This window comes from Onychostoma macrolepis, chromosome 08 (genome assembly GCF_012432095.1).
Source record: "Onychostoma macrolepis isolate SWU-2019 chromosome 08, ASM1243209v1, whole genome shotgun sequence".
In the NCBI taxonomy this organism is placed as follows: Eukaryota; Metazoa; Chordata; class Actinopteri; order Cypriniformes; family Cyprinidae; genus Onychostoma; species Onychostoma macrolepis.
Window position 1 is genome coordinate 23,193,073 of NC_081162.1, and position 25,696 is coordinate 23,218,768.

A 25,696-nucleotide genomic window follows, 5' to 3' on the forward strand; every position below is an offset into this window, starting at 1 on the left:
ACGCTATTATGGCAGCTAGTTTTTTAGACCCCATCAACATATCCAGCCAGGACTTGTGTACATATATAATTTTCTGTTTTATAACATAATTCAGGTAATTTTTTTGTGTTGCACATATTTCAACCAACTCGAGCAGCCATTATATCTGGGCTTTTGAAAGCAATGCAAAGAACACCGCAGGTGCAAATGCATTCAACACAGTCAGTGGTCAGTAATGCTTTACCTGGTTTCCCTAAAGGGTTTTTTCTTCATTTCTGTCACCTTGCCACTGTAGACTTTGACTTACTTGTATGGTGTCTAAAAGACACTTAACATTCAGCAATATTATTGACTAGATACTATTGGATGAGAAAAAACTTGAATTCAATTTAGCTGAATAATGAAACTTTTTTCTATGGTGGATCTGCTTTATTGTTGAATTGAATTTGTTCATAATTAACCAATTTTGCAAAACTTACTCTGTTATTGAACTGAATTAAATCAACATTGAACTGACTCAAGCTTAATAACGACACTACTATCTTCAGTTGAGCTGCTTATAACTAAATCGAACTTGTTTCACAATTGATGAACTTTACACAGTTATTGAACTGAACTGAATCAACACAGAAATGACTTGAGGTGAATAATGACTTTATTGTTCTGAACAGCAGAATTTGTCACATATTTGAAGTTAGCATCTTTGATTCTTATAACACTGTTTAATACTGTGAAGCTGCTTTGACACAATCTCGTTTTTATAAAGCGCTAGAAAAATAAAGGTGACTTGACAATGTAATTTAAACTTTAAATTACATTTTGCATTTTTATTAAAGGAATAATACACCCAAAAAATTCAAATTTGCATTGATATTAAAGGAATGCTTCACCTGAAATAAAAATTAACTATTAATTTACTCACTCTCAGGCCTTCCAAGGTGTAGGTGACTTTCTTTCTTCAGTAGAACATTAAAGATGATTTTTAGCTGAATCCATGGTCCTCCTGATGATATATTGAGATCATGTGAAGTGAAACAATCGGTCTGTGCACGAAAAGGAACATTATTTACAGCATTATTACCAATAATAAACAGCCTCAAGCAAATGGTCCTGGAGTGTAAGCTTTGTCTCATGATGACGTATGTGGGTGAAATTACATTTGTGAACTAAATCCAGTGTAAAGATCTCATTTTATCATCAAGAACTGAATCCGGAACCCATTGACTTGCACTTTATGTATCACCAAGGACCATAGATACAGCTAAAAATCGTCTTTAATGTTCTGAAGAAAGAAAGTCACCTACATCTTGGATGTCCTGAGGGTAAGTAAATTAACAGCAAATTTTCATTTTTGGGTGAACCATTTCTTTAATGCACTGCTATTAAAATGTAATTTTTGAGTGCTCAAAATTGTTTGCATGGATTACAAAATCCTGTGCATGTAATTTTAATATCAGGATCTTAAAGATGACAAAACATGCTAATTATGCCCTTGCATGGTTCATTCATTCTCACACTATCGTCTGTTTTATATCTTCTGGCCCAGACATCTTAGAGCATCGTGATTCGTCGTAATTAAGTGTAACGATCTCTTAATCCGGGCATAAACCCCAATTACGCTTGTATTATATAGACTTAATGACAGATGCCTCAGGGTGGATAACTACCAGAAAGGCCTTGGAAGAGTGATGCAGCTCATCCTCAACTCTTTCAACATCAGCACCCCACAGAACACGCTCAAGTTCTGGTAGAAAATACATGGGAATTACACGCACCGCAGCCACATGTTGGTTTAAGTCATGAGAATGTGACAGGTGATGGCTTCCTTCATGGTTAGCACTGACGAATAGATCATATGGGTGTACTGGAACTTGATATAGCAGGCCAACGGCAGAGATATTGCCGTAATAACGCAACCTCTCAGGACCGTTCTGCACTTGTGATTTGATGTTATGGCCTTATTGATCCCATAACCGCAAGCACCGTTCACGATGAGCAAATATGTACATAAATGTCACCTAGGAATCACAGGAATAGATGCCAATGTCCAAGTAAAATTAAGATCGCGGGCTTTCTGGCCATTAATGTGGTTGTTCCTATTGATAAATAATAAATCACAGGTACAGTGGAGGCAGAAGCCTTGAGGTCTTGCAGGATCTCACTGGGATGTCATCTGAAATGTAAAAGAATGCTGTCAGAGCAGTAAACATCACCCTATAACAACAGCACTTCAGGGATAATGTCATAGACAGCAATGCGAAGAAGCAGCGCAGTTGTGTGATTTTTGCCTGAAGCGAGGAATGTTTCACTGAAAATGGGACTGCTCCAGGATCACTCCGATACCTCCCTGTGTTAAACACAGTATTAATAGGCTATTAAGATTCTGAAAGAAATTATGATTGTGAAATATTATTGCAAAATGTTTAGTGAAAATTTAAGGAGAGCCTGTGTGTATTGAAGCCTGTTTTGAAGGAACAAAAGTCATGAAAAACAAATGTACTGTTCATTTTATGAGAAATTATTTCAATGAATATATAGTTTGAATTATGAGAATCAAAAATTTTAAACATTCTCAATTACAGTACAAAACAATTATGAGGTATAAAATCTGAATTATGAGAAGGTCAAAACAAGCATAATTACAAACTTATGAACTTGAAATATCTTTTTAATTTTTCTATGTGCTGTGCTGTCAAAGGCAGCAGAAAGAAAAATAGAATAAATATTATTATATAATTAATATGATAAAATAAGAAGCCAATTTCACAAAAAAATAACTGGCATTGCTAAAATATCAACTACAATGAAATATTATTTAAAGGTTTAATATATCAGCTGCTTTCAAAAAATGTATTTTTTACACTGAACCAGAAACAAACTTAATTATTGACTATGTGCCCTCAAAGGCAGCACACAGAAAAATATAATACATAATATAATATGTAATATTTCATTAGTTTAAGTACGAAAAATACTTCTAAAGCATTTTTTAGCTAATGTTGATTCCAACATTTACTAATACATTATTAAAATCAAAAGTTGTATATATTAGTGTTATTTAATTGAACTGAGCTAACATGGACTAACATTGAACAGCTGTATTTGTATTAACTTAGGTTAACAAAGATTAAGTACTGTAACAAATGTATTGCTCATTGTTAGTTAATGCATTAGATGTAGTTTACAACTGAAACCTTATTTTAAAGTCTTACTGCAATATTTACTATTTGAATGATGCTTGAATTTTAAATGGCTGTCAATGAAAAAAAAAAAGTTACAATGTCCACCAACAGGGGAAAACTGGACCATGCTGACCAGCCAAACCTTGACCCCTCGGATTCTCTCACCAGTGAGTGTGGATCGAGCGAGGAGCAGGAAATGGAAAACCTGGAGTGGATCTGGACAGCTTACAGAACACAGAACTCCACATGCATGGGTAGAGAGAGAATCCATGAGAGAGATAGTCCTGTTATTCCTAAATAACTATACGCCATAACGAATGAACACTGAATCTCCTTGAGTTTCTCAGTAATTGGAAGCGAGCAATGTCGTGCTCTGCATATTTGCCAGAAGCATAACAGACTTTATTAGGAACCATAAAAACACCATTAAAATTCACAACTCAGGGAGCTGGGCCTAGCCCATGAGACTGATGAATTACTACTGTTCACTGAAAGTGACCATATTCTTTCGCTCTTTCATCTTATGGGACTTTTGCTGCTATATGCAACCAGTTACATCCATCATATGGATTCATCTTCTCCACTGGCCACGAGGAGAACCAATTTGACAATAGATCGGCGTATTTGTGAAAAGCAGACTGCCTCAGTATTAGAGGAAACAAAGAGCATAACACAAAATATATCTTTCACATACTTGAAGTCAACATGAACCAGCATTTGTTTTGCATTATAAGTTCTACCATGTATTTCTGTGATGTATCTTGATGCATTTCCAAAACGAAACTGAATATTCCAAGGAAATAATGTAGATTTTAGCCACTGGAATTTAATTGGATGGTGAAATGCTAGCTTTTGCAGTCTATTTAGAAGGATTACTCAACACCAGAAACACCACCATTTTTTTTTTTTTTTTTTTTGAGATTTAAGTGCCATCAACCAAAGAAAAGATGTTTCAGAGGTGAATTAACATGAATGAATTGTGCACAATAAGAATGTTTACCAAGTCGATTAATTTAGACTTTTTGACGATATGAATCAGCATTTACAAAGTATTTAACTTAATTTTTATGCATTTCTGAGTTCAACAGAATATTTGGTGAGAAAAACGATACATGATAGGATTATTCATCCTATTGGAATCTGATTGGATCATGCAAAAATATGATTTTATTGGCTAATATTAATTTTCTTCAACAACAGAAGTGTTTTTAAGAGTTATGTTTTAATAAAGGAATATAAAAATAAAGATTTTTAGATTTAAACTACCGTTTAAAAGTTTGGGGGTCAGTGAGTGTTTTTTTGTTTTGTTTTGTTTTTTAAAATCTTTTGCTTTAAATTTGCAAGGGTGCACTAAATTGATCAAAAGTGACAGTAAAGACTTTTACATTGTTATCTATTTCAAATAAATGCTAATTTATTTTGAACTTTTTACTTGAATAAATTCCCGGAAAAAAAAAAATAAATACAAAAAAAAAAATCTCGGTTTTCAGAAAAATATCAAACAGCACAACTGTTTTCCATACTGATAAAAATAAATAAATAAAATAAAATCTTGAGCAGCAAATCATCATATTAAAATGATTTCCTAATGATCATGTTACACTTAAGACAGGATTAATGATGCTGAAAATTCAGCTTTACCATTACAAGAATACATTTATTTGTAAGTTTTCTGTATTTTTGATCAAATAAATGCAGCCTTTGGTGAGTGAGAGACTTCTTTCAAAAATGTTAAACAATATTACTGACCACAAATTTTGATAGGTAGTGTGATTGCACCAATGAATCATTCACAAATAAACCAGGACCATTTATTACGAAACTAAATATGCATTATGTTTTCACATTGACTTTAAGCAGCAAATCAGCACAGCCCCCGATATAGAGAGAGTCCCCAAAGCAAGTGCACATTTACATGGACACACCCTTTATTTCCTATCTAGGTCAACACTCCATCGCAATTGTCAATTTACAGTCAAAATAAAGTATCAATAAAAATGATATATCCATTAGAGACAGACATTTAAAGCAGAGAGTGAAAGAGACGCCCCAGAGAGGAAGGGACAGATGACATCCACACATTGTTTGCTAATCTTTAAATCAGCCATGATTAGAGTTGACGGCATCAGTGCATTGCCATTCTCAGACAGAGCTCAACAGCACACAATCCATATGGTCAAACCGCGTGAGGTCAAATCTACAAGATACATCAGTCATCTGCTGCTTCTCAATTCCATAGGAAAACACGTCCTTTTACAGAGAGACCTGAGCTCTGCGGTACGTTTTAAGGTCTCTGCACATCCTTGGCCTTTCATCGACGACATGTCCTTGCTCTGAAGACGCAGTTGGGGTCCTTCGAGGCGGTTCTTACGCAACAGCCTCCCCGCTCTTTGCGAGGAACTTACGTAATCTTAGTCTGAAAGGTGCGTGAACAGTCTCCTCTGACGGTTTAACTGGATGGAAAGCGAGTGAAATGTTCTCCTAGCTAATGTATTTTGAGATCAAAACTTAAACAGTTCAATTATGTCAAGGTTTGATTGAAAATGTTGCGTGTCCCCAGCTGTGAGACGATGGTGACTGCTGGGACTCGATGACTTGCATGTAACTGTAGAGACGCTTGACTGACTGCAACCATGGCGCATGGATTCCATTTCCTGTTGGAGGGTGACGGGGAGAGGGGCAGCTGATATCTTTAGCTCCGAAATGAGAGGATGGACACAAATGTGTGGGGGCTGATGGATGATTCCTGTTTGGCGTCGCTCCTGTGAATGTCAGCAAACCTGTGCACACACAAAGAGAAAACCATCGGCGGGGACATTAGGGAAATGCATTTTGCGGCTGATCAAAGGCAAGAAAAAACGACATGCATTACCTTTTCCTGCCTTGCCTTTTCATGTTTGTTGATCTTGTGGCTCTTTTGTTTGTGTTTACTTAGCGAATGATGATTTTTATATGACAGCATTCTGAAGAGCGGCTGCTTTGAAAGGCACATGCTTTTGAAAAATGTAAATGGCAGAGGGCGAACGCCTGTGTTCTTTAGCGCGGAAGCCTTAGTGAAATGATTATTTTGTTACACGCGGGCCTTTCGACGTGGCTGCGTTCGTCTTGCGGCACCATTAAGTTTTTAAAGGGAAAATTATGCCACCCGTTGTCTGTCTGAGTGTTAATTCGCATTTAGAGAATTAAAATTGAATATGTAAATGTACATCGCCTGCGCACTAATCAGCATTGTTTCCTCCGAGCTGGTGTCCTGCTAAGATATTCAGTTATTTTAAATACAATCACGCTTTAGTAGAGTTCTCTGCTCTGTTTTAATCAAAGTGCGTAATTAAGCTCTTTTTTGTGCTTTGTTGCTGTAGTAGTTATGATATTCTGCATAGAAAATCTCACACTCACACTGTTCAGGGTTCGTGCACATTTTGACCTGTGAGTTGATTGACAATGATTCACTGAAGAATCTGTGAACGGTTAAGCCAGTTCATTGGAAATACTTCATTAAAATTAAAAAAACCAAAAAACCCCCCCCACTAAATTCAATTACAAACACTGTAAATAAAAAATGTAAAATTCCACATATTGCAATTAAAACGTTCAGTTGCTGTCTTAATTTTTTTAAGCATGGCTGCACAAGTCATTTCAACTTAAATGATATACCGTATATTAAAAAAAGTTGAATATCATATAACTTAATAAATTAAGTTAAATTTGCTAAATTAATTTGACGAGTTAAAGTAATGGCTGCCAAGACTTATTTTTAAAGTGAACTTGAGTCTGAGACTTAGACTCGAGTCCCAATTAAATTTGGAAGAAAAAAAAAAAACATACAGTATTTGCGACTTAAAACATCAAAAGTCTACTTCAAGGAGAAATATTTTTCTCTGTTTACATGCAAGTTTCTGGTTGAATACATACATTACATGCTTTTTCAAACTCTTTCCTGTCAGAATGTATGGCTATTTGCCTTTTTAAGGTTTAAAGACACTGATATTCAGAAAAAGTCTGGCACTCGATAAGCATACAGCCTCTGTGACAATTTCTCCACAGAAAGATTCTAGAAATGTACAATCATTTAATGATGTTAAACATAAGTATAGAGGCATAAAAGGATATGGTTTAGAGGAAAAGAAAAAGCTGGTTACCATAGTTACCTATTCATTTACGGTGGGTAAAACACTGAAAAATGTCATAATGAGCAGGCATTTACAACTGAAAAAAGTTCTAAAAGTTCAGAAAAGTTTGAAGGTGAACAATCCCATCCGTGGCAACTTATATAATGAAAATATACTCTTACTGGAAGTGAACAGTGTGAAGGATCTTTTGATTTAAGTAGAACATCATATAATTTTCTTTTAGGCAAGTTTGACTTAATAAACAAATTCTAGAAAATGACTTGAGTATTAGATTCTGCGTCAGCAATTTGTCTGGTCACTATAGTTTACAAGCAATTTTTACAATACACATCAGCAATACTGATGACACTTTTATGCACTGAACAGATGCTTTTATCCAACGTGGCTTACATTGAATGAATGCATTCCAGTACTGTATACATTTGATCAATTCACGCATTGTCTGGGAATCGAATCCATGACCCTAGCATTGCAAGTGTCATGTTTCAGCTAAAGAAAAGTTTAAAATTGTATACATTTTTCATGATTTTACTATCTACAGAAAGCATAAATGTTAAAATCTGATAACATCTTCTGAAACATGTGAGCTGTGATTTTTTTTGAACCATTAAAGTATTATTTTTAAGATAAATCTCTTTTCCAAAAATAACTTTCATAAAGGGAGCAGGCTTTTAGTGTTTAGCGTTCCAACCGAGTAACATCAGCCATAATTTAATAGGTGAATTGAAAACATTATACAATTATCTCATTTTTAAAAGCAGTAAATTTGGGAACTCTTGAGTTAGAGAAAAAAAAAAAAAACCCAATCATATCAGTTCAGTGCTGCTTAACGAACAATCTCCAGAATTTATCATTCATAAAGAACTCGCGATTGGGATTTGTAAATCAGACATTCCCCCAAATTACTCTAATCAATTTTTAATGCACGTCACTGTAATCAGAACACAATTTCCTACATTCCAGTTCCTCTCCAAGTAAATATTCATGGCGCTCCCTCTTTGCTGTTTCTCCATCTCCCCGTGATTGCCTGCGATACACGCAACGTTCTCTTGAGGCTAGAGGACGCAACATGCTGGAAATGTTGATAACACTGGCGTGAACCAGAACCGCCATACAGAATTTCATTTCCTAGAACCACCGCGGAGCCACAAAGCCTACAATCCTCCCCAGAAGTCTTACACAACAGCTTCCCTCTGAGATGTTCCTTAAGTGCTCACTCTGGACCCTTTTATAATGGAGCTTTTCAATAAAAATTCTTCCCTCATGACTAGCTTTTTAATAAAGTGCTTTTCAAAGAAATAAAGGCATGTGCAACTCAAATATAGCTCTGACTGTTGGAATAACACTGACGTGAAAAGGCATTGTTTCCCAAAGGACACTTTTCAATACAGGAAAAACGATGTTGGTGGTGGTTTTAGAACAATATTCAGCATATTATTTTGCCGTGTAATGAAAAGCCCGGAAAGCTATTGCTGAGAAACTGACAGGTGCTAATTGCCTCAAGGATTAACATACATTTATGGAAATTTCTGTCTTCCTGCACTGCGAATCTACAGTCTTTCCCAAGCCATGCACACTCACTAGGAATCGCTCGAAGCATGACGGAAAGACAAACAACAGCTGGCATGTAAATATATCTTGTTAAATATAACCGTATCTCCTTCTTTGCTACCATCGCGCCATCTGCAATCACTACTGAGGCAGAACACGAGGGATTTTGGGTTTCAGCTCACGTCCCGCAACATCATCTTCTCCCTTCATCTCTCGATCCGCGGCAAAACCGGCGCCCCCAGCTGCCCTCTAATCCAGCTTTAGCCCTTCCGCTGATCAGGTGCGTCACTCTTAACACAACTTCATCAGCGCCGGCGGGGCACAATTGGCTGGATAAATGATAAGATTTCCACTCGATTTCTGCTCTGCCTTATTCCACCTCTGTACCTGTGCTCTGTATCTGTCATGTTGCTTTAAAGCCAACGCTGTGATAGCACTCTTGTCGGTTGGCGTGTTTTGTCGCTGTTCTACTTCGGACCAGCTCGCTAGATGATCACAGTCTTTGAATATTAGATTTAGAGACAATGATGGCTTACTAAGGAAAAGCAAACAGAGCAATATAAGAGAATAATCTTACTGAAGCACCACTCACCTCCTCACGGCAAACTGAAGTCCTTTAGGATGGCTCCTTGGGCAGAGGCTGAAAAAAAAAGAAAGGAAAGGAAATAGTGGTCAGATATTTCATTAGACCTGTGTTATATAACTAAATTCTACTAAATAACATGAAAAATACATCCCTTGACTTTACAGTCATGCAAAAGATTTCAAATGGTTGTGAAACTCCATACAAAAAGCATTATTCTATAAGAACCGTTTATTAAATAATATGATTCAACTATAAACTATAACTACGTTTTGCACATTTTTTTATAATCTGAAACAGCATTTTTTTTTTAAATGTTGTTTCCATGGTTAAGCAATAGTGCAAAGACTAACAAATATGCAAAAATAAAACAACAAAATAAGTATCTCGTAATTTAAGTTTAATGCAATTAATTAAAAAACAATAAATCAATGCAAAACACTAAACTAAGAGATTGTGTGGAAAATATTACCAAGGTTCAGAGTAAAGTTCAGAGTAAAGAGGTGGTTTAAATGTGCAAATTGTGATATAAAAAAATAAAATAAAAAGATTAATTGAAACATGTTGGTTCCTTTAACTGTTTATGATTCATGATGTTGTTGAGACTGATCAGTGGTATGTGTTTTGAGATTATAGGCAAGGCAAATTTATGTATATAGCACATTTCATAAAAACAAGTTGTCCTTTATGATTGGCATCATATTTAACATGTTAATAAATAAAGCTTTTCTGAAGTTTCTGTAAGACAGAAAATCTAAGAGTATGACCCTTCCTAAATAAAATAAAAGAATAAATAATAGTTAGTCACTCCCCAGCAATGCTCGTCAGCAACACTCTCAACTCTGCTAACATTGTTAATTCAGGTCCTCTGCTGTCTGGTTCATACTCTCAAAGCTCCTCAAATTAGCCAGTCCTGTATTCTGCACTTCACAGGGCTTTTTTTGAAGTCTTTACTCTCAGATCAAGTTGAAGAAACTTCCAACTTTCCACTTGCTCATTCAATGTTTATAAAAACCTCTTAACCCCTCAAGACTTTGAGTCCTTCATTGGCAAGCTCGTGGATCTTGGACCCGCTACACTCATTGGCATGCAGAAGGCTCTCTAAGCCACTCGTTGGCACCCGTGCTGATTGGCTCGTCACCGTGTCATTCACAATGGTGTTGACAGTGCCCGTGATTCTATGGGTACAACTGCTTTTTCCAGTGCCCGCCTGCCCGTATGCCTCTCCGCCCTGGAAGTCTGGCGCTATCTGTGAAACCCTTCACGCAGTGCATCTGATCTGCTGCACCTCTCCTCAAACATGTCATCTAAATGCTAAGCACTCATGCTGCATTGTTAAATGAAAACAACAAGAACAGCGAAAGCAAACAAGACAATCCTGCAACTAGCTGCAAGCTTTTTGATTTGATTTTTTCCCATTTCTCTTTTTCAAGATCCTAGATGCATTCTTCTCTCTCCTGGAGATGTGAGGAGAATTCTGAGAGCGTTATCACGTAAGCTTAGTGTGCGCTACTGGTTTTTGCCACAGTTTTGCAGTCTGAGACAAACTTTGGGAATTATCTTTGATTGCTTGCTGTGACATGATCGACAGTGGGTTAATTGCCTTGGCGATGAATCTCAGCCCCAGATGAAGTCTCTGAAAGTTTGAGCCAGTCCTCCAGTGTTTGTTGAACAACTAAAAAGTGCAATTGGTAGAATTAGCCTGTCTGCATGATATGCAAGATAAATACATTGTTCATTAAGATCCCTGCAGGACATTACAATTGTGCTTTTTTATTTATTAGTTTTTAATGCATTTGTTTTTACAATAATACTTCTATAATTTATTGTTTTTTATGCATTTGGCAATTTATTTTGTTTACTCTTCTGCAACAAGTTGTGTTTCCTCTTTATAATACTGTTCTGAAGCTCAAATAAATAATAAAACAATACGAAATTACCTTGGTTACTCCACAAAATCCCTTTTTCGGGCAGCCACATTAGACTCCCAAAAGTCCAATTTCATTTTTTTCCATGCAGAACATTGCCAACAAATGCTAATTTGGCTCTATGGCTGATACAATAGAGTGCAACAGTGCTTGTCCACTTTTTCAGCAGCCTTGGTTTAGGAACTATTTTTTCCCATTAATTTTTCCCTTTGGGTCTTCTTTTGAGAACTATAAGCCATGAACCAACCAACCAGCTAGGAAGAGAATCACAACATTAGAAATTTTGGAAACACTTTAGATTAGGGAATGCATATTAACTAAAAATTTTCCCTCAAACTCCTAATTTGCTGTGTGTTGATACTGTAGCAAGCAAGGTAGTTGTTTGTGGTAGTTTTTTTTAGGCTTAATGGATCTAGAATGTGGTCATTATAGAATACTAATATGTGCTTCATAAGTACTAATAAACAGCCAATATGCTAGTAATAAGGAACTATAGTTAATAGTGAATAGTGTTCTCTAATCTACAGTGTTACCCAAATTTTGATTTGAAACAAAAAAAATATTTGTAAAGATTGTGAACTAAATTGTTTAATGAGGGAAAGAACTACAAAGTCATGCAACATTGCGAATGACGATCTAAAACCAATGGAGAAATACAAAACTATTTATTTAAAGATGATTATGCAAAACAGAACCAATATATGTTGAGTTTATTGCTATTACGCATAAAAATATTAAAGTCATTTGAGAGCATAAGGAAAATGGCTCTATTGCTGTGTTCGAAATTGAAATCAAAATCCCTACTATATATTGTATGCCAAAATAATAGTGTATCTATATAGTCAACATTTGAAGCGGATCAAAACCTTTCATCAAAGTTGTCCTAAAACCAAAACAATACCCATTCTTGTCTTAGGACAAATTTGATGAACTTTTTTGATCCACTTCAAATGTTGACTACTGTACATACAGGTGCATCTCAATAAATTAGAATGTCGTGGAAAAGTTCATTTCAGTAATTCAACTCAAATTGTGAAACTTGTGTATTAAATAAATTCAATGCACACAGACTGAAGTAGTTTAAGTCTTTGGTTCTTTTAATTGTCATGATTTTGGCTCACATTTAACAAAAACCCACCAATCTCAACAAATTAGAATACTTCATAAGACCAATAAAAAATTTTTTTTTAGTGAATTGTTGGCCTTCTGGAAAGTATGTTCATTTACTGTATATGTACTCAATACTTGGTAGAGGCTCCTTTTGCTTTAATTACTGCCTCAATTCGGCGTGGCATGGAGGTGATCAGTTTGTGGCACTGCTGAGGTGGTATGGAAGCCCAGGTTTCTTTGACAGTGGCCTTCAGCTCGTCTGCATTTTTTGGTCTCTTGTTTCTCATTTTCCTCTTGACAATAGACCACAGATTCTCTATGGGGTTCAGGTCTGGTGAGCTTGCTCAAGCACACCAACACCATGGTCATTTAACCAACTTTTGGTGCTTTTGGCAGTGTGGGAGACTAGTGTGACCGCGGCTTTACCCTCCATGTAAAGGGTGTCAATGATTGTCTTCTGGAAAACTGTCAGATCAGCAGTCTTCCCCATGATTGTGTAGCTTAGTGAACCAAACTGAGAGACCATTTTGAAGGCTCAGGAAACCTTTGCAGGTGTTTTGAGTTGATTAGCTTATTGGCATGTCACCATATTCTAATTTGTTGAGATTGTGAATTGGTGGGTTTTTGTTAAATGTGAGCCAAAATCTTAAACTACTTCAGTCTGTGTGCATTGAATTTATTTAATACATTGAATTTATTTAATAATTTGAGTTGAATTACTTAAATAAATGAACTTTTCCACGACATTCTAATTTATTGAGATGCACCTGTAGTATTCATAATACGGTGGGCGGTTCTTTTGGCTCAGCTTGCTGGTTGAGATTCTCTGATTGGTGGAGATTCTCTGCAGAATCATGGGTAATGTAGTTTTTTACTTGGAATTCTACATGATTATTAAAAAAAAAAAAAGTTGAAATAATGCAGGCTGTTGGTTTTAACAAAAGCAAAAACCATCTACTGACAACCTTGTAACTCAAAGTAAGTCTGGCTTCGAAGGTTTATAAGTTATAGTTCAAGTTCACAATAAATTCCCCTATGGAGAAAAGCAATGGGATTTTTACTTATGAAACACAATTTTTGCACTTCATTTAAAAGTAAAATTTTTGTCTTACTGGTGTCATATTGTACTATCTAGACATGAATGTGCTGATCATAAAGTACAGAAAACAAAATCACACTATGTTATGCATATTGGTGCAGGGATGGCTTGCTACTAACAGAAAAATCACTAAGAGAAGCAAACATGACCGCACAGGCCTGCTTCTTACGACTGAGTTTCTCTAGTGCTTTATGCCCGACTTGATATTGATTTGGTGACACCAACTCTAAGGAAAAACTGCTGAGGCAGCCATTGTAGGAGGCACTATTAACTGTTCATGCTAATTAATGGGCTAAAAAGGTGAATGCAGTCTCCTGTGGTAAAGTAGGAAGGAGGCAGAACGAGAGTGAGTGAGAGAGCGAGCGACAGGGATGTGGAGACATTTCTTGTGTCTGCAAACAATCGGCTGAAACAGCTCCTCAGTTAGCGTGTTACCACAGGGGATTGTGTGCTGCCACAGTACTGTGAATGTCGTAGGGCATTAGTCTGCAAGAGGAAGATGAAGAGTATGTAAACTTGCCTGCTAGCAGAGAGGCCCAGATTACAAATGTGTACTTTGCTAATTGAGCGGATTAGCTATCATTAGCGCAAATGATGCTACTGCTCCAGGTGCTAGCGTCGCAGGAGGTAAAAAGTGCTTAACGGAAACAATATTATTAACAGCAACACTATTTACTCTCTAAATTCAGAGTAAATACAGCTCTGTTATCTTTTACAAACTGCCCCATCCCATCCTCGCTAGCGATGCAACAAGATAACTGAAGGAAACGACAAGGCCTGTTTCAGACATTCTGTTGTACATATTTCTTTCTGCCCCCATAATAACAGTTTACAGCCAGTTTAAATGAATATTAAATTAAAACGTCTACTGTTAAATGAATGCTTTTATTGAGTAAGGATGCATTACATTGATCAAAAGTGACAGTAAAGACATTTATAATGTTACAAAAGATTTTGATTTCAAACGAATGCTGTTCTTTTGAACTTTCTATTCATCAACGAATACTGAAAAAACGCACCTTGATTTCCACTGAAATATTAACTGTTTTTTAACATTGGTTATTAATGTATCTTGAGCAGCAAATCAGCATATTAAAATGATTTCTGAAGATACTGAAGACTGGAGTAATGATGCAATTCAGCTTTATATCACGGGATTAAATTACACTGTAAAATATATTAAATTTGTAATAATTTTTCACAATATTACTGTTTGTATTGTATTTTTACTGATCAAATAAATGCAGCCTTAGCGAGCATAAGAGCCTTCTTTCAAAAACTATTTTACAGACGTTTGAATGGCACTGTATAGAATACATATATAAATTAATTACATAATACTAATCATATACTTACTTATTATAGCAACAGTTCAACAGAAAGTGAAAATTCTGTTTTCTTTCGATAATCCTCCAAAACCGGCATGAATTTCTTTCTTCTGAAGGACGCAAAAGTTGATATTTGTTTTTGTTTCAACTCCATACAATGAACATCTACAGGGTCCAAATAACACTGGACCTCACTGACCCCAGACATTTTTCAGTATATCTTCCTACAGGTAATACAGGTTCGAAACAACACGTGGCTGACTAAATGATGACAGAATTCATATTTTGGTTGAATTAGCACTTTAAAAAGATCAGATCATCACTGTTTAATGTAAAATGTTAATGTGGTGAGGCATAAGGATCAGTTTGTACCATTAGATAATTCATTGAGTTTCATGAACTAACAATGAGCAACATTTTTATTTCATTCACTGCCTTTATTAATCTAGGAGTTGTTTTTAGTTCAAAAACATACTATTATACATTTAAGATACACGCACTGATGTTTATTTATGCAATTTACCACGTGAAGGCACAATGCTAGGCATTGCAATTGAATTTCTCTGCAGTTCTACTGTACATACGCTCCTCAGACACTTGATGTGTGAAACAGGCCTAAGGAAGGCATTTGGAAGAGTGCGGCCGTTCAACCTCATGCCGTTTAGGCAGGGATTAGTGATTTTGTAACTGTGGGAGACGTGCATTAACACACTCACGTTAGTCTCCATTTCCACGGTAACAGCAGGCACGGCTACGAATTAAAAGCGATACTCGCCCTTTTGCGGGAGGCGGCGAGGGCCGTTTCTCCGACTGGCCTCGGCTGGATTTTGAATTTAAGGATTGATTAATCTCCTCCAGTGGCTGCAAGAGGAGCAATTAAGGCAATTATAAATCACTGGCAAACTGCAGGGACGAACCTGATGGGTAATATAGCGTATATTGATGGAGTAGCCTTTGAAAATGACTGCAAACGCGAGTCAGCGAATAGTTAGGAGACATTTCTCAGGCTTTATCAAGCATCATAATTAAATTAATTTCAACTAGATTCCCTGGTGCGATATGCGCTTTTCAAGCCGCCTGTGGGAGTCCAGGTCACAATGGAGTGAGAGTGTTTCTCTGGCTTTCATTTGTTTTTTCTTTTGTTCTCTGCTCGATGCAGGGCTCCTGTGACAAAAAGTGTTAACAGAATGAATAAAGAAATTAATAAATTAAAAGATTCATATACATGCATGAACTATAAAAAGTCTTTAAAGAAAAAAAATCTAGATTCCCATCGCAGCTGCATACGTTCATCTCTTGGTATTCGAATTCTTTGAAATATCGCGGTCTCAATCACTACAAATGCATTATTGAAAGCACCTTCTTTGGAAGATGTTTCGAATCAATTTTTCATCCTGTTGGTTATCCCGCAGTAGAAGAATGTAGTCTCTAGTCATGGTATGCTAATACGTCTTCAAAAAAAAAATCCAAAACGGAAGCGGGGGCCTCAAAGAAGAAGGACAATATGAGACATCCTCTGATCACGGCCTGATAGACCCGCAGCAAACATCTCCAAAATATTCCTCAGAGAAATGTGAAGCGCTGCATGTGGGATGCAAAAACGATAGTTCAAAGAAACCCTGGCAATCCTTCAGATGGAAAATGGCCTAAACGTGGTCTAAGTGACGGGGCGGCTGGCTGAGAGGGGCTTCTAACGCGAAAGAGAGGAGGCCAAAAACATAAAAGAATCATTTCAAGAGGGAGAGGCGGCGGAGGAGGAGAGTTTTATGAAATCAAGAAACGATGCGTGCTAAGAAAACTCAAAGAACAGAACGCGTGTTTAATTCACTCAAACCTTAACAAGGCAATCTGTATCTGTCGACCAGCTAAACGAACAGAAATGGCACATTTAGATGTAATTGCCAGTGTTGTGCAGCGTTCATTCTCTCTGCTCGGAAATAAACGGAAACATTTTGATATTGATTAGAGGCAGCTTTGATAAGGCAATTACTCGTAACGATCTCTTGAGCACCAGATACATAATTTAAACACATGGATGTGTTCGGGGCTTTTCAATCAAACCTGTGTTTTGACATCGCAGATGTAGACTTTTTGTCCTGATATATCAAGTTTGTATGATTTATTTGACTTAATGAGTAACTTTTGACAAGAATTTAAATATCGGTATAAAGCAACAATGAATATATTTAGGGCTTGTAATTTGATATTCAAAGCATTTTATCAATAACGATCAAAATACATTGCATTACTTCTCGAACATTGGCAGGTTTTCCATGTAATTTATGTATAAACAAGTGAAAAAAATCTGCCAGTGCAGTAAGACAAAATTATATTAAGTCTTGCTTTTTTTTTTTTTGGTGGAGCATAGATATTTTAAGAAATTTCAAGAAATTTCTCAGTGTTTTTCCATGAATTTGACATCAATGGTAACCAAAAATGGTTACCAAAATTCTTCATTCTTCTTTTGTGCTCAAAAGGAAACATGTACAATGGATTTGGAACGAGATGAGGGAACTATTGCTTTATTTTTCCTGGAAAAATCATCATATTTAGAAGTTTCATGTTACAAATGTCTCACTACAAACATTTATGACTTGTGAATTTCTATTTTAGTAACTCGAAAGAGAGATAACTCAAATAGCAACTGAACTTTTCATAATGCTTACTTCAAAATATGCATAAAATGACTTCTTTTTTTAATCATACAATTGATTATCTTTATAAAATAAGGCAGCTATCTATATGATGCGAAAGCACTTCTAATATACAGTAAAACACTTTGTTCTTGTAAAAATACTAGAGACTGCATAAAGAACACTGATAATCATCATCATTTTAAGACTTAAGGAGATTTAATTCCCAAGAATTGTATGTCATTTCAAGCAAGTTTGAGAAAAAATGAAAAGAAAAGGTATAGTCTCTCATCAGTTTGGTTTGTAAAACTCTTTTGCGGTGACTTTTTGAAGTGCTGTTTGAGGTTTGTTGACAAGGAATCATGAGCTTTCAGTTAATTATTCGGTGATTATGCACAATTGAACAGGTGCAAAACTAAAACAACAATAACAAAAAACAAAACAAAATTAGCCTTTCATCACAAGGGCCGAATGCAAAACAATCACGCTAACAATAAAAAAATGTGATTTGTGAATATAATTATATCATAAGAAACAAAACCGTATCAGTGCTAGGCTTTATAAAATCACAGCCTGCGACGACAGATAACAAGTTAGATAGATTTCCTAGCATCACTCCGCTGAGAGTAAGGGTGTTTTCTTTTTTGCTAACACCTTGCCACTTCAATTACAAAAAACACCCCACGCTGGCACTCAACTAATGTATTTCTCTCAATTACGAATAAAGGCACACACCGCTGTGTCACACAGGCCCCTTTGAGGACCCACGGAGCTGAATTTGGATGCCCTCCTCCCCACGGATGAGGCGAAGCAGAATCAAATCAGGCGACCCGCTGCGCCACGCGCTCCGCTCCATAAATGTATTCAATAAAAAGAAGAGGGGAGAGGTTGAAAAGGGTACAGACTCTCAAAGGATTGCCAATTCTCCAGTGTGTCAGATATTTAGTGGCCTCTAACTGTGCAGGCGTGAGCAAACGGAGGCGGACGTGAGCGGAAAGCGTGCAGGCGGAGCAGGGGAGACGGCTCGTGGATGAGACGCCGTGTTTGCTCTGACCCTGTCGCAGCCGATCTCACCGAGACGGCCCCTTCCCTAGATACAACGGCTGGCTGAAAACAATCGCCTCATTCCTCCGCACCGCTCCGTCGCTCTTTCCCTCCCTCTACACGTCTCCTTCATCCTGCCTCTGGGTAATGATGACTGTGCAGTGACAGAGCAATGCTATTACCCACAAGAAACCGAGGGGAGGTAGAGATTAAGACAGAGAGAGACACGCCGTCAAAAAGGAAGAAAAAAAATAAATCACAGAGAAGCTTGCACATTTGGAGAGGAATTCACATTGGTGTTTGACTTAAATATATACTTCTTTCAATATAATAGTATAGCTTATAATTATACAATTTGTTTCAAAGCAGCATTACAGAAACTAGAAATATAAAGAAGATGAAAGAACAGGAAAATAATGCCTCAGTGAACAAGCCTAAGGCAACGGCAGCGAGAAAAAACTTTCTAGAATGAGGGTTCACGTTATTTACCAGCTGGGGAAACTGCAATGTAAAATTGCAGAAAATACCATTTTAAGAAACCATGTGATTGTAGCAAGCGTTTTACTCTTGATTCTACATTTGCACATCAGGGTTGTGCTACATTGAAAACTGAATTGGGAATGTCTTTTAAATTAAATTTGGTACCAAACACAATGCAGAATTGCAATCTGAATTTAAATGGTAGATTAAAATGAAGCCAAATTCAAAGAAATTCATAACTTGCTGGACTTAAACAGTTTGAAGGTTTAAAGGCCTTACAGACAGACAAACAGACAGAAGGATAGATGGAACAATAAATAGATAAATGAAACACTATATTATTATTTACTGTAGTTTAGATATTTATTATTTAATAAATTATTTATTTATTTAAACTTAAATAAAATTTGATGCATTTAATAAATGAATTGCCTATGCTGAATTTCTTTAAATTGCAATTCAGGAATTCCTCTTCCTGTGGCATCAATTTAAATCAGTCGAAATAGCTATTTGGCTTTTGTCAGAAAAATGATGTCAGAGGAAGACATTTAGATCAAAGACTATTTTATTCTTGTTGTAATAAAATGCATTATTCACAATAAACCGTGAACATGCATTAAAAATATGAAGTATATGATCATGATTTCTGTCTCAAGTCATTCCAAACCTGTGAGACCTAGGTTCTTCAATGACATGAGGGTGAATAAACATGACAGATGTTTTTATCGTTAATAAAGTAAACAGGTTTGATTTTAATTGCATGTTATCTTTAACCAAATCCACGCTCATGCAGAGAAGCTAAATAAAAGCTGACACAGAAAACATCCGCGAAGGCCTCTAATGACTCTTCCTTGGGAACTTCCTGGTTCCTACAAGAGCATTATGTTTTCACAGGCACTATAAATGACATGGCAGCATGACTCAGTGGTTTGTAACCGGACAGAGTTCACAAGCGGCCCACCCACTCTCAAGCCCATCTCCCCAGCTTCGCTAAGTATTCGCACTCTCGTTCTCTTTGTTTCCGATTCATATCCATCTCTGTGAATATCTCCACAGCGCATGACATGCCAAAGCAGTGGGCTCTCGAGACTATGGCAAATTTGAACCTTTCAGCAGTTCACTAGTGAAGACAAATGGCCAGCGTGTTTAGGGGCCCTCGTGAGTGATCTGTATTAATGCCTGGCAGGGTTTCAGCGTGCTGCATATGCTAACTCCATTAGCGGGTCAGAACCTGGCTCTGTCTGAATCCCCTGCACGCTGGGAGGGCTGAATATAGGAAAGTTGCAGGTGCGAAGCATGTGAACGCACATATAAAAGACATAAACACACTCTGTTTGCACACGTTTTTTGGACTCAAGCCTACAAAACACTGCACTCTGTGCTTTCTGCTCCGTCTGTTGCTGTGGTTTTGCCACTCCATGATGCATTTGCTATTCAGTATTCATCTTTGCATGAATACGGCAATTCTGTTACACAAACGCAATGCAATGTTGTTATAAATTGCAGCATGCACAGATTCAGTCCCACTGCAATCTGTGACATACACGCATATGTTGACTGGATTTATGAGTAGTTGCTATGAAAGTTTAGAAAGTCTGTCAACAGAAGAGTCATAAAATGTTTTGAATATTTAATTCTGATTGGTCAATCGTGACAAAATAGGTTTGGCTGGTTAGAATGACAGCAATTCAAAATAAGCTGTGTATTCTGACAAAAAATAAAAAACTGTTGCCAACAACATACTGATAATTTTTCAATTCAGTATAGTTGTTTTACCAGTTTTACTTTTTGGAAAGCTATGAAATAGACTTGTATTTTAGCTGCACAGCTGCCACTGAGATGAATGGCAATGCTAATGGATAGCTTTCTCCAGATATTACAAGCAACCAATTGCCTACATACGTAGCTGTGCTAGTTTCATTTTTCTCAAATCACTTCGTGGTCTTTTTCTTCTCACATAATAAAATAATAAAACTCAAATCAATATTTCTTGTCCCCTTATTTATTTTATTTGGTAAGCATGCATGTAATAAGTGAAATTATCTACAATCAGCTGGTCTTAATAAATAAACCCCTTTAGGGTGATACAAGACCCCTTGACAATGTCCTGACCACACTATTGAAGATTGGTTTGTGTATTTTGAGTCAATCTTCTGTACATCTCATTTGCTTCATCACTAAATATGCCTGTTACTGTATATCAAATAACAGTCAGAAAAAAACAGTTTGCATATGTGTTTTATGTTTTGTATCATATTTGGTACATCAGGCCATTATAACTAATATGTGACCCTGGACCACAAAACCAGTCTTAAGTCGCTGGGGTATATTTTTAGCAATAGCCAAACATACATTGTATGGGTCAAAATGATCCATTTTTATTTTATGCCAAAAATCATTAGGATATTAAGTAAAGATCATGTTCCATGAAGATACTTAGTGAATTTTCTACCGTAAATATATCAAAACTTAATTTTTGATCAGTAATATGCATAGCTAAGAACCTCATTTAGACAAGTTTAAAGGTGATTTTCTCAGTATTTTGATTTTTTTGCACCCTCAGATTCCAGATTTTCAAATAGTTGTATCTCAGCCAAATATTGTCCTAACAAACCATACATCAACGGAAAGCTTATTTTCTTCAGCTTTCAGATGATGTATAAATCTCAATTTCGAAAAATTGACACTTATGACTGGTTTTGTGGTCCAGTGTCACATATAGTTAAGGAGATCAAGGAGGAAAAAACACCTAACATGTATGCACAAACTGAGCAAAAATATGAAATTTGGTGCTGTTGCTGATATATGGCCAAAAATTAAAGGGATAGTTCACCCAAAAATTTTAATTTTATGTTTATTTGCTTACCCCCAGGGCATCCAAGATGTAGGTTTACTTTGTTTCTTCAGTAGAACACAAACGAGAATCTTCAGTAGAAGATTTTTAACTCAAACCGTTGCAGTCTGTCAGTCATATAATGGTAGTCAATGGGACCCACGGCTTTGAGAGTCAAAAGAAAACATACACCGACAAAACCAAATTAAACCCTGTGGCTCGTGACTATGCCAGAGCACGTTGATGCGTTGTGAACACGCTCAGGACAATTGGACATTGCGGTGTATCAGAGGTAAAAAATGAAATAAATACTGTTCAGTTTCTTGCACAGACTGATCATTTCGTGTCTTAAGACGTCAATGTATCATCACGAGCCACAGGGTTTAATTTGGTTTTGTCTGTGTATGTTTTTTTTAACTCTCAAAGCCGTGGGTCCTATTGACTGCAATTATATGACTGGCAGACTGCAACGGTTTGAGTTAAAAATCTTCGTTTGTGTTCTACTGAAGAAACAAAGTCACCTACATCTTGGATGCCCTGGGGGTAAGCAGATAAACATCAAATTTAAATTTTTTGATGAACTATCCCTTTAAGATTAAACTCTGACAGGTTGTAGTGTAAATCAACAAGATTTTATAACTGTATACAGCAGACTAAATAAAAAGCATATAAATATCTGTTGTCACTTAGTTTAGTTTAGTTTTATGACCAAAACTCTTTATTATGTTATATTGTTCTATGAAACATACAATACAATGATGATTGAGGGGGGCAAAAGCCTGATAAAAGCCTGATGTATAATATTTGATCAATTTTAACATGATTTTTTCTAAAAGATTATGTATGGATAATCAAGTCAACCTAAGTTGCTTCAGTCCAGTAACTGTTCATCTTTAAATATTACTAAAAATATAATGGTTATTCTGGCATTTACTTTCTAAAAATCATTATAGATTTTATGGCAAACGTGCTACATGTCTAGAATGATATGAAAAGGGCTTTTACTTACTAAAAGAGCACAAACAATCAATCAGCTGACAGAAGACATGATTGTGTACAACAGGTTTTCGGTTAAGTTTTTATTCTTTTGATAATTTGGAGGCCTTATAAATTCACATATCAAATATGATACTGTAGGCTGTATAGGGTTAAAACGTATTATGAGTATATCAGCAACACACTGACTGCCCTGCTTTCTAGATCACCATCAGCCATTGAAAAACCCATATAGGTCAGCAACTGCAACTTTTATTAGGAAGCACAACCCTTTTATTCCACATCCTCTTATTTATGAACCATCTCCTTCGCTTTGTAATCATACAATCTACCTAATTTCCTGATAGACCTCACAATAACGGCCATAACATGTTTCCAGAAGCATATCTATATCCTTCTCCACCTAAGAATAGCTGTCACAAATCTGCCGAAAACTGCCTCTGCTGACACTGTAACACAGTCCACCGTAAAAAAAAAAAAAAGTAATTCTGAAAGGATACACATGCTCTCTCTCACACACACATATACCCTAAATGCAATCACACGCAAATGGACACTTATCCATAATCACGCACAGAAGTAAACATCTGCACATACACACAGACACGTTTCAACTCAATACACACACATATAAGTAAACAACTCCCATGCAAACTCCTCTCTGCTGTCAGACTAGATTATATGGTGCAGGAAACAGGGGCATGAAATCTGCGGCAGCTGCCCCAGGCTGAGAGACACAAGGCTGCGGGCACAGACACACACACAGATTAGACACACACACACACACACACACACACACACACACACACGCCTACACAACCACATACTCTCACACACACACACACACGCTAACCCATGCACAAGCGTTAGTGAGCAGACAGACAGACACACAAGAAAGATGGTAAGAAAGATGGAGGGCGAATTCCATTGGAAAGTGAACATCACTACAGCCGACTCATTTCCAAGGGCAGAACACTTCAAGTACTGTGAGTCTTATAAGTGGATATTGAAAAAACAACGCATGGCATACATCACTGCCACTCATTATGAACACGAATGTTACCTTGATAACATAGCAGCAAAAATGATACTTGTAGATGTTAAGATTGCTACAGCAAAACAAACTTTTGTTTAAAATATTTCCTCTTCATGTGGTGCCTGATAAAAACAAAAATGAACATAAAATATGTACAGAAAGAACACACAAAGGATAGATTATCTCCCATATAGGCCTCGAGTGAAATAACAAGTCCTCTGTCCATAAAATTGCCTCTCTGGTGAAAAAGACATCTTATCTGAATCTGTAGAGAAATATGCTCAGATCAAGCACTGTTTACAAGCTAAAATGGTCCAAAACAGTTCTAAACAAATATGTTGGTGTATTTTGATGTGAGAGGACAACAACAGGGGATGGACTTTTTCACTGAAAGAAGCATTATTATGGATTCGTATTTTGACTATTATAACGTCTTGATGGATTTATTACAAAACACACAGCTCTTCGATTGACAAGATATTAACTGATGGACTGGAGTGGTTATTATTGTGATGTTTTTATCAGCTGTTTGGACTCTCATTCTGACGGCACCCATTCACTGCAAAGGATGCATTGGCGAGCAAGTCATGTACTGCTATTTCTTCAAATCTGTTCAGATGAACAAACACTCATCTACATCTTGGATGGCCTGATGGAGAGTATATTTCAGCCATTTTAATTTTTTTTGGGGTGAACTATTCCTTTAAAACTAATTGCGCAATGTAGGATCATGGGATCATAAAGGACAAAACGACTTTCTTTGCATGTACGCTTCTCTAACGGTCTCTAACAGGGCCCACTAAGAGTGTCTTTTTTCTGCAGTGCCCTTCAAATGTGCAAAATGCAATTTGGAAGTTGCCCAGAGAAAGAGAGATAAGACAGAAGGAAAGAAAAAAGATACCTGAGAAAAACATATAAAGATAACCTTAAAGTCAACTTGAAATGCCATTTGCATTGAATATAAAGATTCTCTACAAAAAAATGTGAGACAGGATTATTTTTTAAAGTATTTAGGATTAGTATTTAGTTTATTTTTTTCATTCATACATTTTTTTTCCTTTTAATATGTATATACTGTCTTATTATTTCGTTGTTATTTTGGTACATCAATACTAAAATAAAGAATGCTGTCTTGGCAACTAGTTGAATAAAATAAGTTAATGTTTATTTTATTTCACAAAAATGATGTGCACTGATGAATCATGCACAATAAAAGTAAACAGGGTCAATTCTGAGTTTATGTTGACTTTAAACGAACATACAAACACAAAAAAGCAAAGGCATGCATGCGAACATAGCAAATTAAGTCATAAATATGCACAAAGCCATGAACACTCAAGCCCTCTGTAACACATGAATGATTTCAGCTACTCTGGCTGAATGGCACAACCCCTCTAACCCCAGCAGAGTCGCACTCGTTTAATATGCAGCCTCGTTTCCTCTATATCGCTTTTTTCTTTCCAAAAACACCCTCTAATTCAGCATAATTGCTCCTTGTCATTTTGTGCAAAGCAACTCAAAAAAACAGAATGACTCAAGACATTATGGGGCAGGAGCCTGCAGGGTCAGCATGGCCCAAACACCCCCTGAGCTCAGCACTTATGCCTGTGATGTAGCAAAGCATTACAAACAAAGAATCACATCAGAGCTCAATGCACCTCCTGTACAGCCACTCACACAAGTAGGGGCCTGTTAGGGTGAAATTTTCATCCTCTACACTTTTCTGACACTGCACTCCAATTTGAATCTAAATTCAAATTCTAATTCATGCCGGATGCACAAAA

At 36.5% G+C, this 25,696-nt stretch overlaps 1 protein-coding gene across 1 annotated transcript in view; it reads right to left on the minus strand.

Annotated features, from left to right (window-relative positions):
- Positions 1 to 616: 616 nt before the first annotated feature.
- The window catches only part of tafa5l (TAFA chemokine like family member 5, like), a 57,038-nt gene continuing 31,958 nt past the window's right edge, over positions 617 to 25,696 (minus strand). The window contains exons 4-5 of the mRNA XM_058785789.1: positions 9,435 to 9,482; positions 617 to 5,941 (exon numbers count right to left, since the gene is read on the minus strand). Coding sequence (XP_058641772.1) covers positions 9,459 to 9,482 — 24 coding nt within the window. The 3' untranslated portion in view covers positions 617 to 5,941; positions 9,435 to 9,458. The remainder of the gene's footprint in view (positions 5,942 to 9,434; positions 9,483 to 25,696) is intronic.